Source organism: Acomys minous, assembly GCF_964271855.1.
Source record: "Acomys minous genome assembly, chromosome: 12".
In the NCBI taxonomy this organism is placed as follows: Eukaryota; Metazoa; Chordata; class Mammalia; order Rodentia; family Muridae; genus Acomys; species Acomys minous.
Genome location: NC_140493.1, coordinates 100,475,667 through 100,495,084, shown reverse-complemented (window position 1 = coordinate 100,495,084; position 19,418 = coordinate 100,475,667). Strand labels below are relative to the sequence as shown.

Below are 19,418 nucleotides of genomic sequence, written 5' to 3'. Positions count from 1 at the left end.
ACAAAATAAAACAAGAAGTAAGGAGAAAATAAATAAAAAAGGAAGCAATTGAAGAAATGGGAGAAAAGGTAGAAGGGAAAAGGGGGGAATAGGAGAAGAAATGGAGTGAACAGGAGGAAAAAGAGAAAACAAGACAAAATGTAACCACTCAAAGGAATGGGAACTTTGTGTCCTTGTTTGGTGATGTGGTCATGCCTTCAGAGGGAGGGACTGTGTTATACTAAGCTAGAGTCTAACTAATGGCTGTTTATGATAGACGCTTAAGGCAATGAGATGCCTTGACAATATAGTCATAAAGTAACTAGATTTCAGAAAACTCAAAAGAATATTTTGAAAATTAATCCAGACTCTTCTCTTTAAGTTCTTCAACAAAAAGTTTTAATTGTGGTATACCACAGTAGCTTGAAAGCAGGGAGGGAACATGAAAGATGAATTATTTTCTCTCCTTAAAATTAGTTAACAGGGAAGTTTTGTGTTGATGTCCAAGAAGCTCTTTGTTGTTAAATTAACTGTCACTCATACATTGTATAAAAAGAAAAATAAACTCAGGACTCACATCATAAAAATGCAATTATGGTGACTCCTTACTTTCCTCCTGTGTAATTCACAGTATTACACATTTATCAAACTAATTAAAACTAATCAATTAAAGACAGCCTAGGAGCTGTGGTCAATGAAATGACCAATGATCTTAAAGTTCTACGTCCAGCTGCATAAACTAACAACTGTTGTACAGACCTAAAACTTTGTTCTGAGATGGACTCTCTTGGTAGTGCATGACTCTGCTTTAGAGCACTCCAATGCTAAACACTGAGTGAATCTGCCTATGATTTTGTACACTGAAACACCAGAGGGAAAAAACCTACTATTCTGCATATTCTACTGATTTTCCCTAGTTTCTTTTTAACAAACTGTAAGGCGTTTCTATTATTTCTATCTTTAACAATCTGTGATGACTTTTACTGGTGGTCCCTTACCTTCTGTATGCCTCTTTCTGAACACATGGTCTTTCATATGACTCGAAGCCACATAACCCAAGGCAGCCAACATTTGGTAATAATGTCTGTACATAAGAATACTTTCTCCCTTTACACAGCTTCTTCAATCAGTCTATGGTAAACACACTGTTGCAAAAAGCATTTATCTTTTTCAAAAAAGAAATATTTCCTCCATCACTATAAATTCATTCAGTTTTTAATTTTATGATCACTGGGGATCTAATCATGTTATTAATGTACTGAGTAAAGGAGAATAAATAATGAAAAACAAGATGTTTCAGAGTTACTCTTTGACATCAGAAAAGATGATGGGCTGGCCAGCATAGTTCAGCATCAGTGAGCAAGCAGAATCACATCGCTCTTTTTGACATCCTATGTGCAATAAAACCTTCACACCTTTTTGTTTGTTTGCTTGCTTTGGTTGGTTGGTTGTTGTTGTTGTTGTTGTTGTTGTTGTTGTTGTTGTTTTGAGACAGGGTATCTCTGCATAGCCCTTGCTGTCCTGGAACTTTCTCTGTAGACCAGACTGGCCTCAAATGCACAGCGATCTGCCTACCTCTGCCTCTCAAGTGCTGGGATTACAGCCGTGTGCCACCACCATCTGGCCTTACATTTCATTTTTCAACTTCAGACTTTTAAATACTAATTGGAACCTTAACAAACTGCGAGATTCTTTTTAAAATATGGAACAAATAGAAGTAAAACCTAATCTTACGCAGATGTTTGAAGTAGCATGTTGTTTGTCTTCTCTATAGGTTGGACTCACAGAATGGGACCTCATTCGGAGCTTTCCAGTGCACTGTTCTCTGCTAAAGAAACCAAAAGAGTAAGTTAGACCATGGCAAAAGCAGAGGACAGAGAATTCTCAAATCTAGGATTGCCCACTTTCTTCCTTTATAAGTGAGATTATAGTTCACACTAATGATGATTCATTCAACAGAAGAAAATATCCATGTAAATAAATAAGCATTTTCACTTTTTACATTAAATTCCTTTACTTTGAATCATAAGTAAAATGTCACATAAAGGCCATATACGTCCTTACAAACAAATGCTATTTTCACATGAGATTCTAATCACATATATTTAAATCATTTCTCTTCCTTTCCCTTTTCCCGAATGTTAAGAGAAAAATGAAGTATACATTCTTAAATAAACATTGTCTATGGTTAGTAAATTTTGTTACATTCAAGCTGAAACCTCAGAATATATAAAACAGCAAAACATCCTAGCTGCTTAAAGTTTCAATTAATTTGAAACTAAGTTAGAAACAACTGAACTCAGAAGCTGCTAATTTTAAAATAAATCCTGTTAATTCAGGTAAAATGCTATAATTCTTGGAGCTGGGAGGTGGCTCAGCAGTTAAGAGCTTTGGCTCCTGTTCCAAGTTCAGTTCCCACAGCCCACATGGCAGCTTACAACCACCTGTAATTCCATTTCCACAGGATCTGCCGCCCTCCTCCAGCCTCCATGGACACCAGGCTACACACTTGGTACACACAGAAATGCACTCAGGCAAAATAACCAAACATATCAATATTTAAAATTTAAATATAAGTCTAGAAAAGGGAAACTCTTTTCAAAGATGTTACCAAAAAGGCCTTCTCTATTATAAACTATCCTATAAAACACTGTTCTTTAATATTCCACATTAGCCCACAGGTCCTCGTGCAGTCTAAGAAATGGCTTCACAGTGGTTAAGAGCACTGCCTGCTCTTCCAAAGGACCCGGGTTCAATTCTCAGCACCCACATGGCAGCTCACAACTGTCTGTAACTCCAAGATCTGACACCCTCACACTAATGCACATAAATTAAAATTAAATTTAAAAAAAAAAGAAATGGCTTCAAGACAGAGGAAAGGGGAGGGGACTACTCTACAGTTACTCTGCTGGTCTTGGTTCAGTAGTCACTATTACCCCATTCAAACACACTCGAAAGATATTAAATAGAAAAGTCCAGAAATAAACAATTCAGTGAGCTTTATCATCAGCCTGGAAGTACAGAAACCTAGTGTATACAAGGATGATTATACCTACAGTTTCTCAGAACTTACTTCCCAAACACTAGTTGGGGGAACCTCTACACACTGAGTTTAAGTCAGCAATGTTCAACCATAAACTATTTCAAAATGCATTTCCTTCACAAACCTCAAGCCATAAGAATACCTGAAAAGGGCAGAAGGGACAGCTCAGCACAAAAGAGGCTTGCTGCCACCCATACAGCACATGCCTGAGTTTGAGCCCCAGAACCCATATAAAGGTGGAAAGAGACCCAGTTCCACAAATTTCTTCTCTTACTTCCACATGAATCCTGTGGCGCACATACCCTCACAGACACACACGCACATGCGCGCACACACACACACACACACACACACACAGTAAGTAAGTAAGTAAATAAATAAATAAATAAATAAATAAATAAATAAGGCAAATTTTAAAATCAATACCTAAGGTGCTGGAGAGATGGCTCACAGGTTAAGAGCACTGTCTGTTCTTCCAAAGGTCCTGAGTTCAATTCCCAGCAACCACATGGTGGCTCACAACCATCTATAATGAGATCTGGTGCCCTCCTCTGGCATGCAGGCACACATAGGAGCAGAGTACTGTCTAAATAATAAATAAATAAAATCTTTTAAAATATATATATACCTAAAAAGGCAAACTAGTAGATCATGACAGTGCTAAAGCAATGTAGGGTTTGGGGTAAAGTAAGACTGATAAAATAGCATACTTTGAGTTGGCTACTAAGCAACGCTGAATGTCTGGACAAGCTGTATTGAAGAGAGCTCCTGATGTTTCATATGCCTATACAGCCTCCCAGCTGTGCAATAAAAACAGGCAGGCAGTATTTTGAGAATAAGTTCATTAGTAAACATGATTGAGCTTCTACAGCATTTAGAATTTGGTTTATAGGAAGATACAAACTGATACTCTAAGCAGTAGCCTAGTCCTTTTTTTTTTTTTTTTTTTTGAGAATTGATTAAACAATCATAAAAAGAGCTATAGTTAAAAATTGAAAATGGTTAAATATTAAAAGGGCTTCTGACAGAAAATATTAATAAAAGGGAGGCCTGAAACATTTATCTATTTACTGCACAGGAGCTGGCATAAAAGGACAGTCTATTAATTTACATGTAACCACTCCTAGGTACCAAGCAACTATTTTTCCCTTCACAGTGAGTTTTCTGAAAAGATCCCTCGCTTTGTCGTTTGTTTTTCAATCAACAACTACAATAACTTTCACTCATTCTACCCTTCAGTAGTCTCTCTCTCCCTCCTCCTCCTCCTCCTGCTCCTCCTTCTTCTTCTTTTCTCCCTCTCTCTCTCTCTCTCTCTCTCTCTCTCTCTCTCTCTCTCTCTCTCTCTCTCCTACCCCATCCTATATATGCTATGACCCTAATGTTCTCAATTATTTTTACTTTCTGGTTAACCCAATATATTATTGGTATTTCAACTAGCAAGGGACAGCTTTGCTTACCAAATCTACAACTTCAGTTCAAATTACTATCTTAGCCTCCAATTCCATTACAAAACCAAACTGAACACCAATGCCTCCAATTCAACATATCCAAAACTAAACTCAGCAAGAAGCTCCTAAAATATGTCCAATAAAGGCCAACAAAGGTGGAGACACAGCAGAAGCCAGGTTCTTATGAAGGTAACTCAGCCAACTAAAGGGGGAGGTTGATATTATCACTAAAATCTGCCTGGCACAAGGAACAGGACACTACGCACAGAAGTTTCACTCCTTGCCATGAAGCTGTCTTCAACTGGAAACATAGCCTCGAATTTACAGGATCGATCTAGCAGTCAAAGTGAACAGTACAACAGTGAGCAGGAGAAAAGCCAACCAAGTGCTGCCTGCCACACGGAACACCTGGTCCTGATGCTTCGCACACTCTGCAATGGTACATAGGCCACAGTCATAGCACACTCTGCAATGGTACATAGGCCACAGTCATAGCACACTCTGCAACGGTACACAGGCCACAGTCATAGCACACTCTGCAACGGTACATAGGCCACAGTCATAGCACACTCTGCAACGGTACATAGGCCACAGGCATAGCACACTCTGCAACGGTACATAGGCCACAGGCATAGCACACTCTGCAACGGTACATAGGCCACAGGCATAGCACACTCTGCAATGGTACATAGGCCACAGGCATAGCACACTCTGCAACGGTACATAGGCCACAGTCATAGCAAGCTCGTGATATGGCCATACATGTGCCCAATTAGGAAAGAGGTGAATTAATTTCAGGGCGTCAAAGGTAACAGAAGGAAAAATGTAGTACCTTAGTAACTTTCCCTGACATGCTTTTAACTACTATTAAGTAGTAAAATTAGAGAAAATACATACTTTCCCTTTTACTTTTTCTCAGTGCTAAAATATTTAACCTCATCAACTATTCCAAATTCCAGAAAAATGTAGGTTTGCCCTGTACCCATAAAAAGGAAGCAGTATTTCATGTAATAGGATTTAAAACCCAAATGAAGATCAATTAAATGTTCTACACAAAGAAACTTTCTTTAAGAAGTGATACCACCAAGATGACAGAATGGGAAACTTCAGAGCTCCCTTCCTCAATTCATGTACCAAGTCCCAGTGAGAGCAACCGAGACAGCAGACAAAAGGCTCCTGCCCAAGGCAGGGGAGCCACCACACACACTAAGCACGATGAGGGAGCATCTGTGCTATCCTCTGACCATACTTCCCCTCCCAAGAGGATGCCATGCAATGGCAGGTGGGCTCCCCAACGCCCAGCTTCATCCTGGCAGTGAGGAGACAGAATCCCTTCTCTAATTCAAACCCACAGTTTCACAAAAAAGGGAAAGAAAAAACAAGACTTTTTCTGATGATCAAACGTTTTCAGGAGCTTCCCAAAGGATTTGTTTAACTTATTTTGATGTTATAATGGGATCAAGTAGAACCTACTTGTACAAGAAAAGACAAAAACAAGCCAGGTGTGGTGGTGCACTCCTGTAATCCCAGCACTTGGGAGGCAGAGGCAGGCGGATCACTGTGAGTTCTAGGGAGGCCAGCCTGGTCTACAAAGTGAGTCCAGGACACCCAAGGGTACACAGAGAAACCTTGTCTCAAAAAATCCACAAAAAAGAAAAAAGAAGAGGGAAGGGGAGGAGGATGAAGAAGAGGAGGAGGAGGAAGAGAAGAAGGAGGAGGAGAAGAAGAAGAAGAAAGAAGAAGAAGGAAAGAAAAGACAAGACAAAAACAGAAAAGCAAACAAAGTTTGCCAGGGTGCTACTGTTCCATAGGATCCAGAGTGCAGGAGCAACACCAATGGGAACAGGAGGCTCCAAGCTCCTGCAAACAAGAAAGAGCAAGCCAAATAATCCTCAGGAGTTTATGCATAAAAGTCAGAAGATGCCGCCATAAAAAAGGTTACAATGGCCCCAGAATTTTTGTCCCAGATAATTCGTAAAGGTCTTCCATTGTTCAAAGAAACAGTCCAAGGACTGGAGAGAAGAATACTTTTCAAATACATAAAAACCAACACAAAGTGTTAAGGATTGTGTGCTATGGCTCAAACAAAGAAAATCTCCTGAAACTAACACTTAAGAAACAGGAGTCTTTTTCTGACCATGTCCCCTGGATGGGGAGGCCTGGTGGCACTCAGAAGAAGGATAGCAAGTTACCAAGAAGAGACTCAATAATCTTAGAGCATACATAGGGGGAAGAAGTCTCCCTCAATCACAGACATAGGGGAGGGGAGAAGGGGGGAAGTGGGAGGGAGGGAGGAATGGGAGGAAACAGGGGAAGGGCTAACAATCAAGATGTAATATGAATAAATTAATTAAAAAAAATAAAAATAAAAATAAAAAATAAAAAAATAAAAAAAAAAAAGAAACAGGAGTCTAAGAATGACCTGCGTCTGGTGTGGTGGCTCATACCTGCAATCCCAGCACCCAGTAGGCTGAGGCAAGAAGACTGTCATGAGTTTGAGGCCAGCCTGCATAGACTAGGAAATGTGTTCTAGGTTAGTCTGGGTTATAGAACAAGGATCAAAAATATCTATCAAAAGTGTATGATAAGCTTGGAGCATTGAGCATGAAAAAATGCAAATTTAAATAACTGAATATTAAATACTTTAAAAGAAAAACAAAAACAGCGACTAAAGAGTATAAAAACTGAACTAAAACATTTAACTAGAGGGAGGTCTGGAGAGACAGATCAGCAGCTAAGACCACGTGCTCTATCATGAGGCCTGGCATTTGGATCCTATCACTCATGTAATGGGCCAAAGGTCCCACACACACCCCTGAGTTCCAGTTCCAAGAGATCCAACACCCTCTTTGGACTTCACACACACAGATACCTACATCTATACATACAAGAACCAACACACACACACACACACACACACACACACACACACACACATATCAGTAATCTTTTTAAAATTAACTAGAGGGTTTCATCAGCACTCATTATAAAGTAAACAAAAAGAATTAGTTTGAGAAGCAAAAGTAAAAAGGATGGAGAAGAGAGCAAAGGAAGTCTAAGGAACTGCAAAGTAGCGTCAAGCCAGCCACCAGGCACCACTGTATTGAAGAAGACAAGGCAGAAATGGGCAGCAAGACTGCTTGTAAGAGTCCACTAACAAATGACATCCAGATTTATGTAGCTTGAAAAACGCCAAACAAACCAAATGAAAAGAGAGCTACACTGCAGCACATTATGAATGTGTCAAGAGACAAAAAGAAGGCTTTCATATTAAAAAGAAAAAAGAAAGAAAAAAAGTAAAGTGACTAACACACAGAGGAGCCTCCACAACACTTCCAGGAGACGCCTCAGCAGAACCTTGACAAGCCAGGAGAGAGAGGGATGATATAGTCAAAGTACTGAAAGAGGGAAAAAATGGAAACCATGAATGTTATGTCCTGCAAAACTTTGTTCTAAAAATGAAAGACAAAGCCTCTCCCAAACATGGTCACAGGCTGAAGGAGTGCATTATTTCTAGACCTGACTCAGAGGAAATGCGGTAGGGGTTTCCCCAAGTCAAAAGGAGAGTAAACTAATTAGCAACATGAATAAGCATTTACATGTAAAGCTCATTAGTAAAGACAATTACACAGGCAAATGAAGTTTACATTAATGTAATTTTAGCACTTAAATCACTTTCAAATTTAGCATAAAGACATAAATTTTAAAAATAACTACAAACTACAGTAATTTGTTAATGATATATAATATATACAGGTGAAAACTGAGGCATTAATAAAAATGTGTAGAGGGGAAGGAATAAAGAGTTCTTGTATTTGATCAGTTGTTATCACAGGCTTAAAATAAGTTCTTTCAAGATCTTCCCAGTGCATGCTTTAAAGTGGACAGTACTAAATTTGTATTACTATACTATTAAGAGACACAGCTACTAAAGTACTCTGGCGTATCAAACACACCAGATTCTGAACAAAGAGTACCCAGGGACAGAACAAATGTCACAAAAGTTCTTTATACTCTCTAGAACACTACACAATGTAAAAAATCTGGATGGTTTTATCTCTGGAATTTTCTACCTTATACTCTCATACGACAGTTCACTGTAACTGAAACTGTAGAGAGTACAACTGTAGTTAAGTGGACTACTGTAGCCTATTAAAACTACAACATGAGTTATGCAAGTTACATGATATAATTTTTAATGATGTAAATATATAAAATATAAATAAAAACAATCAAAGCATACTGAAACAACCAGAAAAACAATCAAATCACAAAGAAAGGCAATGAAGGCAAAAATTAACTATCAGAAAGCACTTCAAAAAATGGCCATGTTAAATGCAAAAATGAGAACCTAAACAACACACCATTTCCAATGGATCAAAGAAAAATAAGCAAATCTTAGAAAACACTGAAGCAACTGAAAAACTGCAACATAATAAAATGTACAATGAAGTGAGAGAGATGCTAAGAAGAAAAGATATAGCTACACAAGTCTAAAAAGATGAAAAAAAAATCAAGTCAGCAACCTAAATTTAAACCTCAGAAATTAGAAAAATAAAATGAACCCAAAGCCTACAGATAGGAGAAGATATTAAGATTAGAACAGAGATTAAAATAATAAGGATTATAGAAAAATCATTAATACCCAGAGTTAATTTTCTGAAAAAATCAACAAACTGACACACTTTCAGCTGCAGGCACTAATTTAAAGGGGAGGATTCAACTAAAATCAGGAGCAACAAAGGAGATGCCACAACCAGTTTATCAGAAATGAAAAAGTTTTCCGACAAATACTACCATTAGTCATATGCCATTCTAATAGATAAACTAAATAAAATGGAATACTTCCTGGAAAAACATAGCCTGCAAAATCTGTACCATGCATGAGGCAGGAGGAGCAGGAGCAACACAAGTTCAAGGCCAGCCTGGGTCATACAACAATCTAAAGAATAATAATGTGGACTATATATGTAGCTGCAAGACCCTGTCTGAAAAAAAAAGAGAGAGAGAATTAAGAGAAAGAAAGAGGAATGGAAATTTGTTTACAACAGTATCGAAAGAGAATAAAGTATCTAGAAATTAATGTAACCAAGTAGATATATGCCAGATCTATATAGCACTAGTGAAAGACACAAATAAATAAAAAGGTATTCCATGCTCATGGCCTTGAAAAATTGATGTTGTTAAAAGATTTATACTACTCAAAACAAACACATAAACTTTGATGGCTTTTTCATAGAAATATAAAATATAAACCTAAAATCTACACAGAACAAAAAAAAGATCTTATCTAATTAAACCAATCTGGAAAAAAGCTAGCAAAGCTTGAGGCATGAAACTTTGGTTTCAAAATATGGGAGAAAGCTACAGCACTTTAAATTTTCAATTCTAATACTGGGATAATATGAATTCCAGAACGATAAAGCAAAATAGAAACGGATGCAATTTTTAAAATAGTAATGAAGTACCATTCCAGCTTAGAGCCCTGAGCATCGTGGGCATACCTGGGTCCCAGAACTCAAGAGCCTAAAGCGGGAAAATCACCATGAATGTAAGGCCAGCCTGGGCTACAAAGTTCCAGATCAATCTCAGCTGGAATGAGTTTGTTCTAGTTTGTTCTCTGTTGTTTGGGAACAACTTGGGAAGAAGTTTGGGAACTTGGGAAGAAATTTTGATTTTATCTTACACTTCCAGGTCACAGTTCAACTCTGAAGAAGTCGAGACAGGCACTCAAGGCAGAAACCTGTAGGCAGGAACCAAAGCAGCAACTATGAAGGGTTGCCACCACTTACTCCCTAGTTTCTAATCCTTGTTTTCTTTTCTTTTTTTTTAATATTTTTATTTAAATTTTAAATTTATGTTCATTGGTGTGAAGGTGTCAGATCTTGGAGTTACAAACAGTTATGAGCTGCCATGTGGGTGCTGGGAATTGAACCCGGGACCTTTGGAAGAGCAGACAGTACTCTTAACCACTGAGCCAACTCTCCAGCCCCAATCCTTGTTTTCTTATACAGTACAAAACACTCTGCCTGGGGATAGTACCAACCAGAAAGCTAGGCCCTCCTACAGCGATTAACAATCAAGAAAGTATCAAATCTGAGCAAGACAAACCCCACTGAGACTCCATCAAATAATGCTTGGCTCTACCAAGTTGATAGATAAAATTAACTAGTAGAGATACACTACATCAAAAAATAAAAGAGAAAAGAAAAAAGAAAGATTTTATGGCAAAGAGGAGCCATAAGTCTGACCTTTGGACACCACTTTTGCCTGGGAGGAAAAGGATGGAAACTGAAGGCCTGTCTAGTTTTGATTCCAGAGATACCCAAAAATAGTAAAGTCTAACTACAGAGAAGAGGAAATCAAAGTCAGTCTCGCCAAGAAACCAAGAACTCTGATGGAGATCCCATTCTTGAAAACAGACTACAGTGGCTGTGGAGCTGCTGGGTTCTGGTGACTGCGCACCTGAGACTTCACAGGTGTGGCTTCTCAGCCATGTACAGAAGAAACTACCTCACAGCAGACACCCAGGCCTCCGACTCTTACAATCTTGCCACTTCCTCTTCCATGATGTTCCCTGAGCATCACAGGTTGTGTTATAGGCATGGCCATTGGAGTTAGGAACTGCACTGTCAGCTGTTGTCTGCGTTTGACAGCTGTGGGTTTCTGGAGTAGTCTCCACACACTGAAAAAAGGGGCCTCTTTACTGAGGGGTTAGAGTTTATACCTAACCCTTCTGCCCATTCCTTTTATCGTTATACCCATATCTGTGGGCATAAGGGTAAGTATTTAAATGAAGTTAGTAATTGTACACACTTAGGAAAGGCGCAGCAATAGCTTCTCCTCTCAGATCCATAACGTCACCAGCCACAGGAGGAGTCTCACAGGCCCCAGTCTTACATGAAGAGCTACAGGCAGCTAATGGCTTCTGAGAGGGGAGAGTCAGTCTTCCCCAGGGAAGAGCCTCTCATAGGTCATCCAATCCCAAGTCATCAGTCCTAAATACACACACACACACACACACACACACACACACACACACACACACACACACAAAGGATGTAACAGCGTGTGCATGTGTGTGCCAAGTGCATAAAACAATCATAATTAAGACATCATAAATTGGAAGGAAACATGGAAGAAGTTGGTGGGGGTAGTAAAATGATTTAATTTCAGTACTCATATGTGACGTTCTAAAAAGGAAGTTATAAAAACATATGTGAGCACTTGGGAGGCAGAGGCAGGTGGATCTCTGTGAGTTTGAGGCCAGCCTGGTCTACAAAGCAAGTCCAGGACAGCCAGGGCTACACAGACCAAACAAAACAAAACAAAAGTATATATGAAATGATTTACAAAAAAAGGTTGTAATAAGTGAAGCTGGAGAGACAGTGCAATGTACAGGAGTACAGAAGTGGGGCCCATCTGTACCTGCAGAGTTAAAGGATGAAGATAAGCAGCTACCCTGAGTTCACTGGCAAGCCCGCCAGTCTAGCTGAATTAGTGAGCTCCAGGGCTTCAAGTTCAATGAGAGACGCTGCAAATACACATACACAGACACACACACAGACACACAAACAAACAAACACATATACACACAGACACACACACAGAGACACAGACACACACACACAAAGACACAGACACACAGGCACACACACACACACAGACACACAAAGACAGAGAGAGACACACACACACATACACACACATGAAGTCATTTGATATCAACCACTTGCCTCTACACACGGGCACATTATGTGCACACAAGTACACACGTGAACAAACAGTATAGCCTCAAAACCATAACTCTAAACCAACTGTATGCTAGCATAGTAACTAGTTAGATCCTTGTTAGCTGTGATGGCCATGTAATGAGATAGGGTAATTCACACTTGATTTTCATGTCCTTAAATAGCCCCTCCACACTGTCTCTGGGCTGGAGCTGTGATTAATTTTATTTAATAACGTACACCAAACTGACACTCCACTAGTGCTAGGACAGAGCCATACAGTGGCCATGAAGCACTCTCTTTCACACAATTGGAAATATTGCCCATCTATGTAAGAAGTCTGAATACCCTCCTTCAGAGAAGAGACTAGCACACAGGAAGGCCATAGGGAAAAGTGACACGGAAAGGGAAAACTCCAACTACATAGCAAAACGAAACCAGCCTTTCGAGCGAAGTACAGCCTGCCACCATGCGACCACCCCACCACCAAGATGCCAGGTGAAGGAGTGAGCTATTTTTCAATACCACAGCTCTGTCTAGTCCCAAGATCAGTGCAAGTCAAACCAAAGAAAGAAGAGTGGCCCCACTAAATCCATTCAACACATAGACAAAGCAATAAAATCATTGTTCTTTTAATTATTAAGATGGGTCATCAATAAGACATAAACTGGTTCCTAGAAGCACTTAAATAACTAAGACCAAAACATTCAATCCAGTGAAAGGACAAGTACCTGGCAGAAGCTGAAAGAATCTATGCTCTACCATGAAGAAGGCGAATGGCATGGAAGAAAATGGTATTTGACACAGAACAAAAGACCAATCCACATAGTTTAGAGACAGAAAGCTTGCCAAATATCACCTTAACGTGGAAAATAAAAAGTATCTTTAATGAGTTTGTATAATACTAGCCTAAAGATAATTCCAGGTAAATATGAAAGTCACAACTAACTTATTTTAGCCTAAGCAGAAAAGGTGGAAAGAAAAGTAAAGTATGAAAACTTTCAATTTCTAACAAGCACATGCTAAGGATATTCCCAACACAGGGCTTGTAGCCTTTAAAAACAAACAATTTTCCATTCTCAATTTCTCATACCAGTAAAGACCCTAAATTAAAACTTGACATTCAAGCAAGATTTGAACACTCCCTAGACAGAAATGCAGACTTTCAAGTGTAAAGATTGGTAAGAGTGAAAAGACAAAAGTAGTAATCAGGTAATACTATGCAGTCATATACGGAATTCTTTAAAAAGATAAAGTATGTGCCTCACAGATCCCCTGGCAGACAACAAGGCCTCTAACTGCTCACTGAGGGTTTTCTCTTAAGACTTCTCAGCCACGGCTCAAAGGTGAAAATGACATAGCTCTTAGACAGATTGGATATGGCTTTTAATAGTGGGAATCCAAAAGGAATGCACAAGATATCTATAAGGTTTTTGAGAAGTTTTATCATCAAATCACTACTGTCTTGGACTGAAAGACAATGCAGATGAAAGAGGCCACTGGACTAAAAAAAAAATGCTTCTGAAAAAGACAGACTAGGAAAACTATTCAAGTGGAAAAAGAAGGCCAACGCTCGAAGTGGGTGAGGAGCACAGCGAGCAGAGCTGCGCGCCGTGGAGCGCTGTTCCTGGGTCTGAGATGGGATTGAGAACATCCAACATTTGCCTGCCTAGATTTCAGAACTCGTAGACTCCAGTGACACCTTTGTGTCACCCACAAGCTCGCTTGTTAGAAATATCTGCTGAGGGTCATACGTTTGTCTCATCAGTATATCCTGAGTGTGTGAAAAAGGCTTGTTTCTAAGAAGACATGTTAAAGACACATATAAAAAGATGCTATCAATAGGCATTTTGGAATACAAATTACAACCACAACAAGATATCACTACACACCCATAAAAATGGACATTATCATTTGCCTAGTACTCCTGGTATAATTCTAAATATAAAAAACACCAATTCTTTACAAATTGTTAGATACATTTAAAGCACTTCTAATCAAAATCTCAACAGAAGTATTTATAGAAAACAGAAAGTGAATTAAATATGAAATTTAGATGAAAATGCAAACAATAATTGCCTGGGAGTGGTGCTTTGAATAAGAATGACCCCTGTAGACCATATATTTAAATGCTTAAGACACCATGGACTGGCACTGTTTCAAAGGATTAGAAGGATTAGGAGCTGTGGCCTTGTTGGAGTAAGTATATCACTGGAGGTGGGCTTTGAGATTTCAAAAGCCCATGGCAGGCCGGAGCCCAGCTGCTCAGCTGTAGCTCTCAGCTACTGCTCCAGCGCCAGGCATGCATGCTCCCCACCATGGAGATAATGGACTGAACTTCCAGAACTGTAAGCAACACCTCACCCCAGTTAAATGTTTTCTTTGATAAGAGTTGCCTTGGTCACAGTGTCTTTTCACACAAAGAAGAAGAAGAAGAAGAAGAAGAAGAAGAAGAAGAAGAAGAAGAAGAAGAAGAAGAAGAAGAAGAAGAAGAAGAAGAAGAAGAAACAGTAACTAAGAATGTAGGGAATCTTGAAGAAAAAGAAGAAAGCTACAATGATAGCAAAATCTCAGAAATTATTTTTAAGGCTACACTACTTGAAGCACTATGGAAATTTTACTTTGTCTCCAAGGTTACTCTGAATCCTATAAAACTGAGGAAGAAAACCAGCATTGACCTCTGGCCTCCACATGCCTGCATATCCACCCCGCCCCCCCCCTCTCTCTCTCTCACACACACACACACACACACACACACACACACACACACACTATCCATAGCAGCAGGTAGAGCTATAGCTCACCAACAGTAGAGCACTTTCTTAGCAAGTAGTAGAGCCTGGGTTCAATCCCAAGCTCTTGCGGCACTATAGCATTAACAAAGATAAACAGATAAAAGTACAGGTGAGAAACAACCTACACAAGTAAGAGTCCCTGGTTTCCAAAACTTAGCATCAAGCACAGAATGAGGAAAGAACGGCTTCTAAGAAACAATAGAGACATGGAGAAGTAGCCATGAGACCCCAACTCACTTCACACACATAGATCAAGTCCAAATGTATCACATATCTAAGTTAAGAAGCAAATATAAAGAAAATTCTAGAAGATATCACAGGTGACCACTCCCATGATCTTGAAAAAAAAATAACATACAAACAAACAACAACCAAAAAACCTAAAATAGAAAACAAAAACAATTAATGTTCAATAGGTAGTTTAAAGTTTTTCCTCTCCAAAATTCATGCTAAAATTTGTGTCTGAATATTAGCAGTTAATGATGCTAAATAACTGGGCTATGAGGACTCCATGTCCTGAGTTGGTGTGTCCTTGGACTAGATTCCCTATAGAAAAGCACGTTCAGGTCCCCTCCTCCTTTCCCTCTGGCTCTTCCCTTGCCCACTCTTACAACCTACCACAGGATGACATAGCAAAACAGCTCTTTCAGGATGCCAGCAGCTTGACATTACACTTCTCAGCCTTCCAGAATTTTAAGCTGATAAATTCTGTTCACCACCTACTATCCAACCAAACATAGTTGGTTACAGCAGCAGCAAATGAAGTAAGAACTCTCCCCCACGATAATAAAAATGCAAATGTCAAGATAAGAAAAGGTGTTTGCAGCTCTTTGTGCGTGTGTGTGGATGTGTGTGGTGTGCGGGTCTGCAGGTGCATACATGTACCAATGCCAGAGCTGGTGTCAGGTGTCTTCCTCTACTGCTTACCACCTTATTTTCTGAGGCAGGGTCTCTCAGGGAACCTTGAGCTTACCACTGACTAGACTGGCTGGCCAGCAGACCCCCCAGGGAGCCACCTGTCTCAACCGCCTTCTCCCTCACCATCTCCCCCAATAGTGTGTACATTACAAGCACATCCCACTGAATCTGACTTTCTTTGAGCAGGTGCTGGGGATCAAAACGCAGCTCTTCATGCCTATGCAGCAAGTGGAACCATCTCCCAGTCCCAGCTATTTCTAATTCTAATATCCAACAAAAATTTTGTATCCAGAATTTGTAACGACAAATAAGCAGTGAGAAGAGACAACTTTTATATACGGAAAACAGTAAAGCCTGAAGCAAGAATTTCACACAAAGAGGAAATTCAAATGGTAAACATGAATAAAAGATGTTGAATATAGTTACTCATGAAGAACAATGTTAATTACAACGACGCATCTACCATTCCAAAACTACTGTGGTGGTTTGAATAGGTGTGGCCCCAGTAGATTCATGTGTTTGAATGCTTGGCCATAGGGAGTGGCACTATTAGGAGATGCAGCCTTGTTGGACGAAGTGCATCATGTGTAGTGGGCTTTGAGGACTCCTATGATCAGGCAACACCCAGGGTGGAATCTAGGTTCCTCCTGGCTGCCTGCAGATCAAGATGTACACCTCTCAGCTCCTTCCCCAGCACCATGTCTGCCCACATGCTGCCACGCTTCCTGCCGTGATGATATGGACTAAGCCTCTGAAACTGTAAGCCAGCCCCAGTGAAATGTTTGACTTTATAAAAGTTGCCATGGTTGTGGTGTCTCTTCACAGCAATGGAAGCCTTAAGAAAACTACTAAAATTAAAATAAAAACTAACAGTTAAGTATGGGCAGGAATGGAAGCTACAGAAACGTTCCTAACTTGCTAGGGGAAATACAAATTATTATGCCACCTGAGAAAGCTCTTTGACAATATCTACTATAATTATACTTATAAGTCAATATGCAACAAAATACGTACAACACAAAGCATATGGACATGTGTGCATTACAAAGACTGTAAAGGAATGGTCACAACAGTGTCATCTGTAGCAAATAAAAGCTAGAAATAATCCAAAAGCTTAACAAATGAGAGTAAATGTGGATAAATGGTGATGTGTTCACATAGTAATAAAAAATCTACTTCTAAGTGCAACAACCCAGAACATTCTCATGACATGATGTTAGTGAAAGGAGCTAGAAATTGAAACAAATACACTATGTGAGTTTAAAAGAACAGTTCAGACTACTCTCTACTGAAACAATGCCAGCAGTGGCTATCCTTGGGGGAACCAGAGATCTAGGACTTCAAGCAAGAGAGGGGGCGGGTCAGGAGAACTGGTTATGTTCTCCATCTTCATCTGTAGGGTGACTGTATAGAGGTTTCCATTTCGCGACACTTCGCCCACTTTATAATGTGATGTGATAAGCTGCATTATGCACTGGATTCTGTGTGCCCTGTTGTATATGTACTACACACTGGTTTTAAAAGTTTACCACAAGACAAAGAATTACCTAGAGCTAAACCTATTAAAATGATTATCTTAAAACAAAAAGAAACAAACCTCAATATACAAAGTATGAGAAGAGGAACTAGGGGAGAGGACGAGGTTAGAGGAGAGGGAGAAAGAAGAAAGGATTTTAAAAAGAAAGGTGGGCTTAGCATGAGCCGCGGCCAGGGCTCTCCTCTCAGGAAGCAGAAAGAAGGGGAAGGGCACCAGATGGTCTAATGTGTCAGAACAAGCTGTTACTGGGCTTAAAGCAGAGAAATGTTTGTTTGTTATTCTTCTCTAAACTTCAATGGCACATGATGTGTGCACACTTGTTACATATGTGTGTGGCACAGCTATAAGTCTATATATAATAACTGAGTTACAAGTGATCAAACAGCTACAATGAACCCTAACTTTAGATGCATGTCTACTTCTAAGTGGACATCTGAGAAGCGGTTCACTACTGTCACGCAGACTAGTCATCCTTGAATACACTGCAAAACACAAAAATACTACAAAATAAATAGCAACAATATTTAATACCAGTAAGGCATCAAGTAACATTTTTAAGTGGTAACCACCAGTGGCCACAACATGTTTATTTTAATTTTCCAAGAAAACCTTATTAAAAATGAAAAGGAAATGCTTCAGTTGAAAAAATAAAATGTTTCACTCTTCACTGAGGACTACAAGCAGTGACAGATCCTGGGGGTGGACTGTCACTGTCTTAATACTCATAAGCAAGCTACTAGTGTTCCAGTAAGTAACAGCCCACTTATGAGCTTGGGAGCAACCAGAATTAAGACACAGTGGGCCAAAAAGAATAAAAAGACATCAAGGTAGGAGGGATTGTTGGGAAGAGACGTTTCAGAAGATGAGGAGGCGATGAAGGAGGGAAATGAAGGCTAAAAATGCCTAGAACTAAGTATTTCCAAATATAAAATTATCCAAAAACATGCTTAAAGTCAGAACATGGCCTGGCTCCATAAATGTTACCTATTTCCTATGCTAACAAAGCTTAAAATATGAGCTACATTTAATTGTCACACCTTTAAATGAGAACTTATTATCATATCCCATGGACTCTCTAAGTTGTGCATATTACAACTCTCAGTTACCACAAAATTAAAGTTTACAATGCATGTGTAAGCTTAGTTGTCTTTTTCAATGTTATAGGAAAAATCAAAGTTATCCAATATTTATAGAAAGACACTTGTTTACAAGAAAAAAAGATGTTATAAAACTTTGCTCATTAAAAGGAAACAAAAGAGAAGATACGACAGAATCTGACTTTGTGGGAAAAACATAAGCTTAAAAACAAGTGCATGACCATAATTTCATAGTTATTTTACCTCAGTTACTAAGTGCTGCCACTGGCCTGTACTGATGCATACCTAAGAATGATATTTAACACATTCACTGGGAACTGATGAGGAGTAAAGTGATTTTATGATTTGGGGACAAAGCTGTCACTGCCTGTTATTATAGCACACTTACATCAAGAGCTAAACAAGAGACCGTTAAAGGTATATTCAGATATCAAAGTATTCAAATTTATTCCATACTGTTTGTTCTGCCCAAACAAATTGATGAGATAGGGAGAGGTCCTCAGAAGCCAGAGACTGACCAGTGAAGAACAACTCAGTGCTGCTCTTGGGTGATCACAAACAAGGGGGAAGTCCAAGAACAGCACCGAAGCAAACAGAAGGTCTCCCCGGGGCTGACCAGCTCTTACCACAGAACCCAATCCTAGAACGCATGCCACCACACTTCCCACCTAGACAAAGAGCATGCCAACGGTTCTCCCTCCACACAGATCAAGTTCTGCAGTGGCTCAGCAAAAGACTCAGATCTAAATCTGTAGTGTCTATCACAGTGACCACTAATCACATGCAGCCATTTAATTCTACTAGCATGTAAAATTAACTGGTTCTCAGCCTTTTAGCCAAGATCAAGAACAGAATGCAAAGTCCAGCTCCT

General features: G+C 39.4%; 1 protein-coding gene across 2 annotated transcripts in view; it reads right to left on the bottom strand.

Annotated features, from left to right (window-relative positions):
• The window catches only part of CEP112 (centrosomal protein 112), a 391,861-nt gene that overhangs the window by 346,673 nt on the left and 25,770 nt on the right, over window positions 1-19,418 (bottom strand). Inside the window, exon 5 of one of the 2 annotated variants that reach the window (XM_084751376.1) lies at window positions 1,714-1,807. In XM_084751376.1, coding sequence (XP_084607502.1) covers window positions 1,714-1,807 — 94 coding nt within the window. The remainder of the gene's footprint in view (window positions 1-1,713; window positions 1,808-19,418) is intronic. The other variant, XM_084751377.1, reaches the window with a different exon arrangement.